This window comes from Megachile rotundata, chromosome 4 (genome assembly GCF_050947335.1).
Source record: "Megachile rotundata isolate GNS110a chromosome 4, iyMegRotu1, whole genome shotgun sequence".
NCBI classification, from domain to species: Eukaryota; Metazoa; Arthropoda; class Insecta; order Hymenoptera; family Megachilidae; genus Megachile; species Megachile rotundata.
This window is the reverse complement of record NC_134986.1, coordinates 18,528,799-18,543,777: the sequence shown is the minus strand read 5'-3', so window position 1 is coordinate 18,543,777 and position 14,979 is coordinate 18,528,799. Positions and strand designations below refer to the sequence as shown.

At 39.1% G+C, this 14,979-nt stretch overlaps 1 protein-coding gene across 12 annotated transcripts in view; it reads right to left on the bottom strand.

The window, feature by feature from the left end:
* The window catches only part of LOC100878167 (RNA-binding Fox protein 1), a 341,805-nt gene that overhangs the window by 64,592 nt on the left and 262,234 nt on the right, over positions 1-14,979 (bottom strand). For all 12 annotated transcript variants that reach the window (XM_076530956.1, XM_076530957.1, XM_076530955.1 and 9 more), the window contains one exon: positions 7,365-7,419. In XM_076530956.1, the coding sequence (XP_076387071.1) occupies positions 7,365-7,419 (55 nt within the window). The remainder of the gene's footprint in view (positions 1-7,364; positions 7,420-14,979) is intronic.

Here is a 14,979-nt window from a genome sequence, read left to right as displayed (position 1 = left end):
GTATACCACGTTTCCCAAATAATTAAAATCGAAATTCAAAGCTAAATTACCAATCATTAAAACTGTCATTGTTGTTACAAACAAATTTTCATAAAAATATCCGCAAAAATTCTGCAATTTATTTTTTTGAAGAAGTCACGTAAAAATTGTATGTATTTGCAAAATATACGGGGTGTAATGCAACGTGTAATGCAACGTAGTAATGCAACGTGTGATAATGCAACGCGTAGTAACCCAGCGTGTGGATATCCAACGCGTAGTAATCCAGCGCGTGGTTATTCAACGCGTAGTAGTGAAACACGTGGTAATTCCACGCGTAGTAATCCCACGCGTGGTAATTCCACGCGTAGTAATTCCACGCGCGCTAATCCAACACGTAGTAACCCAGCGCATAGATATTCAACGCGTGGTAATTCCACGCGTGGTAATTCTACGCGTGGTAATTCCACGCGTGGTAATTCGACACGTGGTAAATCCATACGTGGTAATTCGACGCGTGGTAATTCGATACGTGGTAATTTGACGCGTGGTAATTCGACGCGTGGTATTTTGACGCGTGGTATTTCGACGCGTGGTAATTCTACGCGTGGTAATTCGACGCGTGGTAAATCCATACGTGGTATTTCGACGCGTGGTATTTTAACGCGTGGTAATTCGACGCGTGGTAATTCGACGCATAGTAATTCGACGCGTGGTAATTCGACGCATAGTAATTCGACGCGTGGTAATTCGACGCGTGGTATTTCAACGCGTAGTAATGTAACGCGTGGTAATTCTACGCATAGGAATTTAACGCGTGGCAATCTACCGCGTAGTTAACCAACGCGTAATAATCCAGCGCGTGGCAATCTAACGCGTAGCAATCCTCGCGCTCTGATTGATCCGCGTTTTTATGAAACACCCAGTATTTGCACATACTTGTCCCAATACTTGTGTATTCTACACAAGGTAGATTTTATGCAAGGAAAAAATCGGTGGAGCACCGAAAAAGTTTCATTTCCTTTGTTTCAATCGGTCTCATCATTTGCAGGAACGGTGTCACACGTGCAACAACCATCGAGGATCCTCTTTTCTCGATAACTTTTAATTTTCCTGCGGCGATGGGTTACCAGCGAACGATCGGATTTTATGGAACAGTTCCCTCGGGTAATTCATTGACGATCCACTTTCTTTGCCGGCATTTCACGCGGCTCCAACGAGGACGACAGTCGACAAAGCAAATATTTTTGAGCCGCTATCGACGCTTTAAATTGTACTCGATAAGAGCACGAGAAACTGAATCGAAAGAGTATTCATTTTCTCTGTTTCTAAGAGACGACGGAGCTCCTCATAATAGAAAGTTTCAGGGAATAGTAGCTTCGGTTTATTTCGTTTGCTTGAAAAGTCCGTTATTCGGTCGGATAACTTTGTATAGTAGAGAAGTCGATCTAAGGAGATAAATGTATTTCACTGAGACTGTTTGGAGAGCAATTTTCTTTTATCGCGTTCTATGAATTGCGTTACTGTCCTTACTGCCGAAGTGGAGATGGCTCGATTTCCTTGATGAGTTTTTCGCCACTTTGTACTTTGTGAATGCTGGCTCGCGAGGGGGAAATTCGTTTCGAAGCATGCTTGCTATAGTTCGTTTACCAATTCTTTAAATTACAAACTCCACAAATTCCAAGCTCACCAAATTCCAAGCTCTCCAAATTCCAAGCTCTTAAAATTCCAAGCTCCCCAAATTTCCCATTTCCTAAATTTCCAATTTCCCAATTTCCCATTTCTCAAGTTTCCCACTTCCCAAGTTTCCCATCTCCCGAGTCCCCCATCTCCCAAGTTTCCCATTTCCCAAGTTTCCCACTTCCCAAGTATCCCATTTCCCAAGTTTCCCATTTCCCAAGTTTCCCATTTCCCAAATTCCCCATTTCCTAAGTTTTCCATCTCCCAAGTTTCCTATTTCCCAAGTTTTCCACTTCCCAAGTTTCCCATTTCCCAAATTTCCCATTTCCCAAGTTTCCTATCACCCAAGTTTCCCATTTCCCAAGTTTCCTATCACCCAAGTTTCCCATCTCCCAAGTTTCCTATTTCCCAAGTTTTCCACTTCCCAAGTTTCCCATTTCCCAAATTTCCCATTTCCCAAGTTTCCTATCACCCAAGTTTCCCATTTCCCAAGTTTCCTATCACCCAAGTTTCCTATCACCCAAGTTTCCCAATTCCCAAATTTCCCATCTCCCCAATTCCCCAAACTCCAAACCCTGAACTCCCAAATCCCAATCTCTAAAATTCCACGCCTCCAAAACCCCAAATTCCCCATCTCAGTATCTCCAAATCCACCCCATCCCAAAATACCAAAGTTCACAACCCAGTGGACTAAAAATCTCGCGCACACGCATTAAGCTACAGTAGAATTTAATTAAATCTCGGATTATCTAATTTCTGCACAATAACAGGCAGAACTCGGTCACAGTTTCATCGCGCTCACCGTATTTCATTTTCCAAGAAGCCGAAATTTATCACCGATCGAACGGGTAACAAGTTTTTCGCGAATTTCCATAGCTGCTCCATCAAAAGCATTTCATAACCCGAGTAACGCTAACAAATAGTCGGCCGATGTATTTTATGTCTGACAAAAGCTTTCAGCGCTATTTCCACGAAACAGCAAGGTGTCGTCGATACGCGTAAAAAGCGACGTAGAGTGAGAAAAAAAAGAGTTACAGGATGAAATTTTGAAGAACAGCTTTTCAGTAAAACGGGCGTGCAGAAACTGACCTGGAATATTCACTTTGTCTCCAAGCTTTGTATGCGTTGCAGAAACAAAGGAGGAGATACTTCAGGAAAACTGGCAAACAGTTAAAAGGACAATCGTACGTTCGTCTAACAGATTAGTCGCGAAACGCACGGAATTATGCATTCGTTCTGAGAAATGAAAGCGGAGGACGCTTAGCGTACGGTCGATTAAGGGATTTATTTCGTTTTGGACAGTTACTCTAATTATTTGCAGACGGTCAACTATTTTGTACGAGATTGTCTACTGTTAAATTATGATGCTAATTGGGGAGAAAGAGAGGACGCTATAATTTATTTGCACTCTTGTGCGAATGTGCATCATGCGCAGAAGTATAATACAGGCGTTTTACTGCTGGTTTAATTATTTTACTGGTGGTTTATAGTTCAAGTTATTCACTACTGTTATTCTATGATATACAGGGTGACTCACAAGTAGTGTAGGGGGTTAGCTGACATTCCTTGAAATGGAGGGTAGCTGACGCGATTCTGAATAAAATTTCCCTTTGCAGAAATAGGATCTGAAGCTTCGTTATTGAATTATTAAGAAAAAGCGCGGACCAATCAGAGCGCGGTTACGCGTGCGCAAGCGCGAGGGCGGTGGTTTCGAGTCTAATGGCTGCGCGCAGACGCGAGGGTGGCGGTTTCGAGTCTAATGGCTGCGCGCGTAATCCTCGCGCTCTGATTGGTCCGCGCTTTCCGCAGCCATTAGACTCGAAGCTGCCACCCTCGCGTCTGCGCACGCGTAACCCTCGCGCTCTGATTGGTTCGCGTTACGTTACCCCCATTACAGGGACCTACACTAGTTGTGAGACGCCCTGTATACTTACTTATGTACTTCATAGTTCAAGTGTTTATTTTTGTGCTGTTACTGCTTCAAAATGTGAATGTTCATTCATATTCATTCATTTAGCATCGTCACTTTATAATTCAGGGGTTTATTATTTTTACTTGATACGAGTGCTTATTTATTTACTTCTGTCACTTTATTATTTAATTACTCACTTATTTATTTATTTAGTATTGCTATTTTATCATTCAAATGTGTCTGCTATTATTGCCTTTAGAATTCTTCATTCATATTCATCTACTGTTACTTTATAATTCAGGTGTTTATTATTTTTACTTGATACAAGTGCTTACTTATTTATTTACTGCTGTTACTTTATTATTTAACTATTTGCTCATTTATTTATCATTTTTCAATTTAATTATTCAAATGTCTGTTTGGTATTATTAGAATGCTTCATTCATATTCATCTATTATTGTTACTTTATTGTTCCAGTATTTACTATTTTCACTTGATAAAACAACAGCTTACTTATTTTCTACTGTACATTTATAATTTATGTGTTCCTTCATTTCTTTATTTACTCTTGCTTTATAATTCATATATTTATTTATTCACTATTACTGCTTCAGAGTCTACATGTCCAATCATATTCAGTTATTTACCATTACTTTAAAATTCAATTGTTTATTCATGTATTACTTGCTACTTATAACTCAAATGTTTATTTCTCTACTATCAAAGCTTTATAAATATTGATTTATTTATAGTACTTTTAATAAAACCTCGAAATGCCAGAGCAAAGACACATCAGAATCATAATCACGTAACACGTTCGAAGATTTTGCACATAGACCAGAAATTTTGAATGTTACCAAAGCTATGGTATCAGTGTTTAAGGGGTGACGCATACCATAAACGCGTCAAGTGGTTGAAATCGATCTTAGGCCCGGCGTGTGTGGCCACAGGTGTGGTTCTATTCGCGGATAATCGCGTAATTCGAATACTGGAGTAAATTTCGTCGAACGACGGCGGTCAAGCAAGGAATTGCTCGGGTCAAGTCTCGGTTAGTTTGGCACGTTCGCCAAATGCGGTTATTATTCCTACAGTTACTAATTAATTAATGCTGTCCGATGTTTTTTTAACGAGACCGATAACCAATTAACTTAGTTATAATTAGAAGCACTCTCGGAGACGCGCACAGAATTCGAGTTGAGAAACACTTGGCAAGATATGGCTATGATTGTTGCATGACTTTTGATTATTTATAACTGCTTTGGGAATTGTGTCTGATTGTAACTGTGGCTTCCAGGTGAATCTTTTCCTTGTATTTCCTTCAAAAATTGTAATAAATGTTCCTCAGTTTTTGGGTGTATTTGTATGAAACTAAAAATTCAATGAAAGACTTGTACTGTCTTTAAAAATTGTAATAAATGTTTTTGATTTTTTTAAAAACCTGTGCAGACAAAAATATAAAATGTAACAAGAACTAAAATAAATTTATGCATACCGGTTATAATTTTGTTGGTGAACAAATAAATGATTGGTGAATGAAATTGGTGAACGATTCGAAGAAATTATAATATGACGATAAAAAATCTGGTTAATTTTGGGCAAATATGACCGTGCATCGTTCACGATAAGTCTACATCGCAATGGTCCGATCCGATAATCTGGATTAAGCCGTGATTTGAATGGGGTCGGGCGATGGCATCGCGATTAGTTTTAGATTAAAGCCAATTGCTCGGACGATGGAATTAAAGCTCGAACTGTGCAGCTACGAATCGGTCTTTTTCATTTATCGGTTATCAGCAAAAGTTCCCATTGAAAAAAATCGAGAATACTTTACGGGAGAATATTCGAGCACTCGAAGACGCTGAATGTTATATCGAACTCTCGAGAGATTAAAAACGAAGGAAATATTGAATTTCGTCGACCTAAATATTTTCGAGATGCTTTACCGAGAAACCAAACATCGGTATTCACCTTATTCCAGGATAAACATATTGCATTTTTTAATTAAATTGCTTTCGAAACTACGCTTTTCTATTGAATCATTTAAGAAATATCTTCTGTAAAATGATTGAATATTACACAGGATTTCACAGGTGGAATTCAAACTAATATAAATTACGATTTTCCTTATTTAATTTCGACGTTTAACAAATATTGCTGGAATCCTTTTCAGACCAACCTCAAAGGTTTCATAAAGAAACGAATTTTTATGAAAACTGTACATCTTAAAAACCGATAAAGGTGACCCGGTTTGCTTTGCACATATCTCCTTAATTGATCAAACTAAAGCAAACGTCAAGTTCGTCGAAGCAGTATATTTAACTTGACAAAAGACGGAGGGAACAAGGGAAAATAACTTCTCACTTTCGCGATGTTCGGAAAGGTGAAATGTCAGACTAATAATAATACGATGGAAATATCTTCTGAACTCACGGTTTCAATTGGAGATCAACCCTTGACTGATACATAACGTAAATGACGTGGAATCTGGGTCGAAATAGATCAGAACCTTTTTAAGGGACAAGTAGTTTTACAATTATGAAATAGAAATTGTATGGATACATAGAATTAGAGTGATACAGGGTGTCTCACAAGTAGTGTAGGGGTGTGGCTGACGTTCCCTGAACGCGGACCAATCAGAGCGCGAGGAGCACTCAGCCATTACGCTCGGAACTGTCGCGTCTGCGTATGCGCCATCATCGCGCTCTGATTACTGCGCGTAGAATTACTACGCATTGCATTACTACGCGTAGAATTACTACGCATTGCATTACTACGCGTTGGATATCCACACGCTGGGTTACTACGCGTTGGATATCCACGCGCTGGGTTACTACGCGTTGGATTACCACGCGTTGGATAACTACGTATCGAATTACTACGCGTCGAATTACCACGCGTCGAATTACCACGCGTCAAATTACCACGTATGGATTTACCACGCGTCGAATTACCACGCGTCGAATTACCACGCGTCAAATTACCACGTATGGATTTACCACGCGTCGAATTACCACGCGTCGAATTACCATGCGTCAAATTACCACGCGTCGAATTACCACGCGTCGAATTACCACGCGTCGAATTACCACGCGTCGAATTACCACGTATGGATTTACCACGCGTCGAATTACCACGCGTCGAATTACCACGTATGGATTTACCACGCGTCGAATTACCACGCGTCGAATTACCACGCGTCGAATTACCATGCGTCAAATTACCACGCGTCGAATTACCACGCGTCGAATTACCACGTATCGAATTACCACGCGTCGAATTACCTCGTATCGAATTACCACGCGTCGAATTGCCACGCGTCGAATTACCACGCGTCGAATTACCACGTATCGAATTACCATGCGTCGAATTACCACGCGTTGAATAGCGATGCGCTGGATTACTACGCGTTGAATATCCACGCATTGGATTACCACACGTTGCATTACAATGCGTAAAAATCGGAGGGCAATTAAGTGCGTTCAGCCATTGTCTCGAATTGTCGCTCTTACGTCTGCGCATGCGCAATCACCGTGCTCTGATTGGTCCGTGTTACGCTACCATTACAGAGACCTGCACCAGTGAAACACCCTGTATATCGAAAACGTTCTATACTGATGAAATAGAATTTGAAAATTGAAATTAATAGCAGTATGAAAGAAATAAAAATCTTCTGAAATTCTATTCCATCTATGAAATACAGAAACTGAATGTGTTTATTTCGACTTCGATTCTGTCAAGGGTTGTACCCCACAAAAATACTTATAATTATTAAATTAGTATACTTGTACCTACCGTTGGGTACCGTCGGTGGTTTTTTCGTCTGCACCCTCGCTGTCGCGTTGTTCACCTGTCAAACGAACAACAAATGCGTTAAAAATGATCCAACCTCCTCCGCGGAACACAAATTCTATCTCTACGTCGATCTCGAGACTCGTGCGTTTTTCCTGAACTTTACAAAAATTCCAGTTCGATAAAGTTATCGAACTCGCGTATTTCAACCGAAAAATTTAGCGAAAATATTTCCTGCCAGAAGTTTGCCGAATCTGTTTGCGAAACTCGGGAGTTCTTGTTTTCCTGGCAGGCTTCGGAAGCGTTTTTCCATCCAGCAGGATTTCCAGGATACATATCGAAACAAACGGCAATTTCGCAGGACCACGCACGAATCTCGCGATCGACGATGCGTCGATGAATGCGCAATCGGATTCGCAATTTTCCCTCCGCGCGTGTATATCGCCCTCTCAATTTTCATTCCCAACGAAATTTTCGCCCCCGGAGCGAACGTATCTGACCCGTGCGAATCGTCAGTCGAGCATCGATCGACGAATCATCCCGTTAGTTTTCGCAAAAAACCGCTCGCAGCCGTGCGTTCTGATTCCTTTGATTCCATTTGCCAGACATTTATTTCCACCTTTTTTTTAATTTCTATTTTTTCCGAAACAAAACACAGACTCGATCGACGCGGCTGCGAGCGCTGGCTTGAATTTAGAGATTTTGGTTGGCGGAAATCTGGAGCGATCCTCGAATCGAATTTGGCAACTTTCAAAATTATTTAATCGATCTACGACGAATCCACACATATGTATAATATAATAATACAACTCATATGTAATATAATATGTATTGTATATTTATTTATGTAGTATCTTTATTTATGTACTATTTATAGAGTCTAGATGTTTTCTTGTTGGATAAATCCCTGGTTGATGTGGAATATGTAATTGATACTGTAGATATAGTAGACTTTCGTTATATTGCCAGATGCGTACAGGTTTGATGGCAATTATTGGTGATTCATCAGATGTGACAACGCATCGACATGGTTGATTGCAACACGGTGATGTGATAAGACGTTAATGTTGCAATGCATTGATTGGATGACACATATGGCGACGTCTGGACAGAACGCATTAAGACAGCGTCTCAACGCTGCATCTTCAGCAGAGATCCCCAAATGGATCTACACATGTGGCAATATAACGAGAGCTCCGTTAACTAATAAGTTTGCCAAATTGTTATCGATTCCTGCTTCCAAATCTTTCTAAATTCAAGGAAAGTTTCGAGTACATCTAATGCTCGGTGCTCGTGAAAATTCCAAGTTTTTTGGAGCTTCCAAGAACCCAGAATCGATCGATTTTATAAAGCTTGATTTAAAAGAGATATTTTGAGAAATTAAAAGCGATCGATTCGTGGAGCGAAATTTGAGAAAAGTGGAGCGTGTTTAGCATTGTGTTCGAAAACGATATCGGAAGAAAGCTCCACTTTTCTGTATAATTGGAAAAAGAAACGTTGAAAAAGAAATCAAGAGACTGTTACCGTCGATCTCTCATTATTTCAACCTCGCACAAGCACTTTCGTAGCCAATGAATGCGACAAAAGGGAAAAAAGGAGGATCTCGATGTTTCTTTTCATCAGCTGGTTACCTCTTACCGTACACCCGGGTTCTTCGTCTTCTTTTCATTCCTTTTGCCTCGCGGAAAATAAAAATAATAAACGTCTCCTGGAGACACTCCCGTCCGTTCTGTTCTCTGATTTGCTTGCCACCTGTGTCTACATTATTCTCTTCTCCATTGAAATTTCCATTCTGTACTCGTGAAAACTTCCGGAAGGTCTTTAAAAATGGGACGTTGAAGAAGAAAATACGGGGCTTAAATTCCAAAACGGAGTTCGCGCGATAAACTAGAAGCGAACGAGTCGAAAGAAATCCTTGCCTCGCTCTTGTTTCTCTGGGAACCCTTTCGACGCAACAATCGTAAGCCAATTGCGTCGATACGTCGAACAATTTGCATTTTACGATCTTGTTTCCAGCAACGAGGATTTGTCGCCGCTGTTGCAACGCGACATCGCGTTACAGTAATGGTCGGATTAAGCGAGCCTCGTTTCTCCTAACGAGCGATCGCGTTTCGTTTTATACCCAGAAATTAGGTGTCCAGCCAATAAATTGGCCAATTTTATCAATGGGACGAGAGAAACCTTCACGGAGCGTATGATCACGCTATTACGGGGCGATCAAAATTTTCCTTTGGATTTTTATTAGGATTTAGTTTTCTCGAAATTGAAGAATAATCTTTTTCCTTTGGAAGATTCTCTTCTTTCTCGACTGAAAGATTACTTTAATCTTCTTTGTTTTCTCTTGCAATATGAAGCAAATAATTTTTGTATGACAAACTATTATTACTGTATTGATAAATGTATGCTACTGAATTTAGATGTAATTTAGATTTAGATTAAATGTTACTGAATTTACTCTTCAAAAAATTAACCACAATGTGTCTGGTGTTTCAAATTCACTTGAATTAATTATTTGAACAAAAAGGAGCTTTCAAGACGTCTTTCTGTATTTTTAGAAAGAAACTGAATATTTGTACACTAATTTAGATTTAGATTAAATGTATGTTATTGAATTCGCTCTTCAAAAAGTCAACCACAATGTACCTCACTTTTCAAATTCACTTGAATTAATTATTTGAACAAAAAGGAGCTTTCAAGACGCTTTTCTGTATTTTTAGAAAGAAACTGAATAAATATACGCTAATTTAGATTTAGATTAAATGTATGTTCTTGAAATCGCTCTTCAAAAAGTCAATCACAATGTACCTCACTTTTCAAATTCATTTGAATTAATTATTTGAACAAAAAGGAGCTTTCAAGACGTCTTTCTGTATTTTTAGGAAGAAACTGAATATTTGTACACTAATTTAGATTTAGATTAAATGTATGTTATTGAATTCGCTCTTCAAAAAGTCAACCACAATGTACCTCACTTTTCAAATTCACTTGAATTAATTATTTGAACAAAAAGGAGCTTCCAAGACGCTTTCTGTATTTTTAGAAAGAAAGTGAAGGGATGCAGATAAGAAAGCGAAGTTATGAAGAAAAATTGTGCAGGCAAATCTGAGGTCATAACTCTTTTCTGTATCTAAAGAAAATAATTAAGGGTAGCAATGTTGGGTGAGAACGAGTTGAAGTTATCAAGAGAAATTTTGCAAAAGCATCTGATAAATATGAGGTCACCATCATAACTCTTTTGTATACCTTCAGAAAAATAATTAAGCGTGAGAACAAATAAGGTTATGAAGAAAAATTGTGGAGGGAAATCTGGTGAATCTGATCTTCATCTTTTTTCTGTGTTTTTACAAATTAATGAGAGGAGAAAAAAGTTGAAGTTACTGAGAAAAATATTATTAGAAAAAAATATTGCTGGCCAGTCCAATTCTTGACACTTTTTTGTATATTTATAAATAAAATGATTGAAGCAATGCTACATGTAAAAAATAGCTGAAGTTGTAAAGAAAAATTTTGCAGGGAAATTTAATGAACCCGAAGTCACCCTTAAATACTCTTCTATTTTTTTGCAAATAAAACAACTGAAAATAGTGATGTTACGTTAAATAAAAACCAGTTAAAGTCACAAAGAAAATTTTTGCAGAGAAATCTACCAACTTTGAAGTCACCCTTAAATACCCTTCAACATCTTTACAAATAAACCAACTGAAAATATCAACATCACACAGAAAAAAGCAGCTAACGTTATAAAAAGCAATTTCGCAAATAAATCTACAAAATCTGAAATCCCTCAAACGCATCTCCCCATCTTCACAAAATAACCAAAACTATAAACATTATCCGAACACAAAGAAGATAAAGCTACAAAGAAAAATTGCGCAAAAAGATTTAAAGAATGTGACCCTCATCAAAGAGTAAAATGAAACGCAAACAGGTATACGTGTCTTATTGTCCAGCCAGGGAAATTTAACCGACCAGTCAGGATCGTCGCGGATTCGCAACAAACGAGCAAACAAGCACGAACAAACGTCCGCGTCTACGTAACGCAAATCGATTGTCGCACTGCCTTGTTCCCCATTGGCGAGCAACAAACAATGCGAACGCGGACGAGCCTCGAAATCTTTGTTTGCTGTCCGCGCATCGTATTAAACGTCCACGTTCGAAGTTTCCCACGTAAATCCGCGTACCACGATTGTTTTGCAAATTGGACTCGCTGTACGCAACTGAAATTTATTCTACTTCATTCGATTTCGATCGATCTGCTGAAATTTTCTTGGGGAGCTTGCTTTGGATTATGGAAATTTTTGTGGTTTTTAATTTGGGGTGTTGGAATGAACGATGGCGGTTAGGAAGATGGAGACTTGTGTAGAAAGGTGGAGGAGTGGATGTTTGGGAGTTTGGGGATTTTGGAAGTGGAGGGTTAGAAATTTGGGGAGGTACCAAATTGGGGACGTAGGAATTTTGGGGAGTGGAAATTTGGGGAGGTTGGAATTTCGGGGCGTAGAGATTTGAGAGCGTAGAAATTTGGGGATGTAGGAATTTGGGGGCGTAGGAATTTGGGGGACGTGGGAATTTGGGGGAGTAGAAAGTTGGAAGCGTAGAAATTTGGGGAGGTTGGAATTTGGGGGAGTAGAAATTCGGAGACGTGGGAATTGGGGGGAGTAGAAATTTGGAAGCGTAGAAATTTGGGGGCGTAGAAATTTGGGGGAGTAGAAATTTGAAAGCGTAGAAATTTGGGGGCGTAGAAATTTGGGAGAATAGAAATTTGGGGGCGTAGAAATTTGGGGGAGTAGAAATTTGGGGGCGTAGAAATTTGGGGGAGTAGAAATTTGGAAGCGTAGAAATTTGGGGACGTAGAAATTTGGGAGAATAGAAATTTGGGGGCGTAGAAATTTGGGGGAGTAGAAATTTGGAAGCGTAGAAATTTGGGGGCGTAGAAATATGGGGAGTAGAAATTCGGAAGCGTAGAAATTTGGGGGGTTGGAATTTGGTGGCGTAGTAATTTGGAGAAGTAGAAATTTGGGGGGTTGGAATTTGGAAGCGTAGAAATTTGGAAGCGTAGAAATTTGCAAGCGTAGAAATTTGGGTGCATAAAAATCTGTGGACGTAGAGATTCAGGGTGCCTAATAATTTATTTTAAAAATGTGAATCCCCCAAAATTTGCAAAATTAAAATTCTGCAATTTCCAAATTTGTAAGAGTAATTTAAACTTGAAAACCTTAGATCTACCTTGGTAACTCTTGTGTTAAGATTTAAATTATTTCAGGGGATAGGTTTACGAAGGACAGGTTCATTTGAATGCTTCCCGATTTTCAACACGGTGGCTGCCGTCACAAATTGGCGAAATTAAATCCCAGGATCTTAATGGACGTCTCGAGCGACTGCTGCGAGTACAAATACGATTCGATGCAAATTCAAGTTTGCGACGCGATCGTTTTGCAAATTGGAAGGAACGCATAAATTCGCTGGTTTTCTTATTCGACTGAAACACTGAAAGTTTCAGTGATGAAGCTCTCCATGAATTTGTATTCTTTTTAATAAAGTCAAGTGCACGAGTTAGCACAAAAAGTCTCAATTTATACTAAATTTATATAGCATACATCTGAAAATACAGAAACTAGTAATTTAATCATCAAGTTTTAATTTCCTCATTGGTAATTAATTTCGATATCATTTCAATTTCGGTACAATCACACTTCAATTACTGATTCATGAAGTTTAATATTAATATGCTCGATGTAACACGTTGTACAATAAATACGTGTGCAATCAATATTCAATAAATCATATCCGTCGAACTGAAATTTCGCAAGAATGTCCAATAAAAATCAATAAACGACATTTTATTACCGTGTCGACAAAAACTGTTCCTATTTCGAACACACGGGAAGTATTTTATTCCGAGTATTCAAGAGTTTTCCATCGACAACAAACAAACGTAGGAAGATTTTCGAGCTCAATTATTTTCCATACACGGTCAAGTACGTTCGTGACCCGAACTGACACGAACGATCCACGATTTCCGGCCAATCTGCAACGTTATCAGCGTATCGCGATCTGAATTGAAATGCAGGAAGTAAGTAAATCTAACCGGTCCCCGGTAAATCGTGGCTCGTTAAGCTCGCTTGGAACGCAGCCTCGACCATCGATTTTTCGACTTACGCGGCTGCTGCTTGCACGTACCAGCGTTAATACATCAATTGAACGTTGCTTATCATACGGACCAACTCGTTGTTTTATTACGCGACGGCTGTTAACAACTTATTTACTCTGCGACAGTTACGTTCTAATCAGCTCGTTTGTCCACTATGACCTATTCAACTGCACCTGTGAACCTACATTCGCTAATTTCCATATTAGTTTATGGCTGTCTAAGGTTAGCTGAGATGTTTAGGGTTTGATATACATACATATGTGTTCAGGTTGTATACATAGGTTTCTGGTTCTCTATATTTAGGTTTAGGTTTCTTCGAAATTTTGCTTTTTTCTAGGGTCACGTTTTGTCAGTGGTAGATTTAGGTTTCTTCAAGGGGTAGGTGGTAGATTTAGGCTTCTTCAAGGGGTAGGTGGTAGATTTAGGTTTCTTCAAGGGGTAGGTGGTAGATTTAGGCTTCTTCAAGGGGTAGGTGGTAGATTTAGGTTTCTTCAAGGTTCAACTCTTTCCTAGGTCTATGCTTTCTCAAGGTTTAGGTTTGTTCAGATTGTTGTTTCTTCAGAGTTCACCTCTTTCCTAGATCTAGGTTTCCTCAAAGTTTAGGTTTCTTCAGATTTTTGATTTTTCAAGGTTCACCTCTTTCCTAGGTCCACGCTTTCTCAAGGTTTAGGTTTCTTCAGATTTTTGATTCTTCAAGGTTCACCTCTTTCCTAGGTCTACGCTTTCTCAAGGTTTAGGATTTTTCAGATTTTTGTTTCTTCAAGGTTCAACTCTTTCCTAGGTCCACGCTTTCTCAAGGTTTAGGATTCTTCAGATTTTTGTTTCTTCAAGGTTCAACTCTTTCCTTGATCCACGTTTCCTCAAAGTTTAGGTTTCTTCAGATTTTTGATTCTTCAAGGTTCACCTCTTTCCTAGATCTAGGTTTCCTCAGGGTTTAGGTTTCTTCAGATTGTTGTTTTTTCAGAGTTCACCTCTTTCCTAGATCTAGGTTTCCTCAAGGTTTAGATTTGTTCAGGTTGTTATTTCTTCAGAGTTCACCTCTTTCCTAGATCTAGGTTTCCTCAAGATTTAGGTTTGTTCAGATTGTTGTTTTTTCAGAGTTCACCTCTTTCCTAGATCTAGGTTTTCTCAAGGTTTAGGTTTGTTCAGATTGTTGTTTTTTCAGAGTTCACCTCTTTCCTAGATCTAGGTTTTCTCAAGGTTTAGGTTTGTTCAGATTGTTGTTTTTTCAGAGTTCACCTCTTTCCTAGATCTAGGTTTCCTCAAGGTTTAGGTTTGTTCAGATTGTCGTTTCTTCAGTGTTCACCTCTTTCCTAGGTTTCTTCAAGGATACTTAACCTAACCTATTAGCCACTACCTATTCCAACTAAATAGCAGTATCTAACAGTAACACCAATTCCAATAACCTACAACCGCAGAGAAGTGGATCCCCGAATCGCAGTATCGCCAATAAAACTCGTTTAAAGGAAA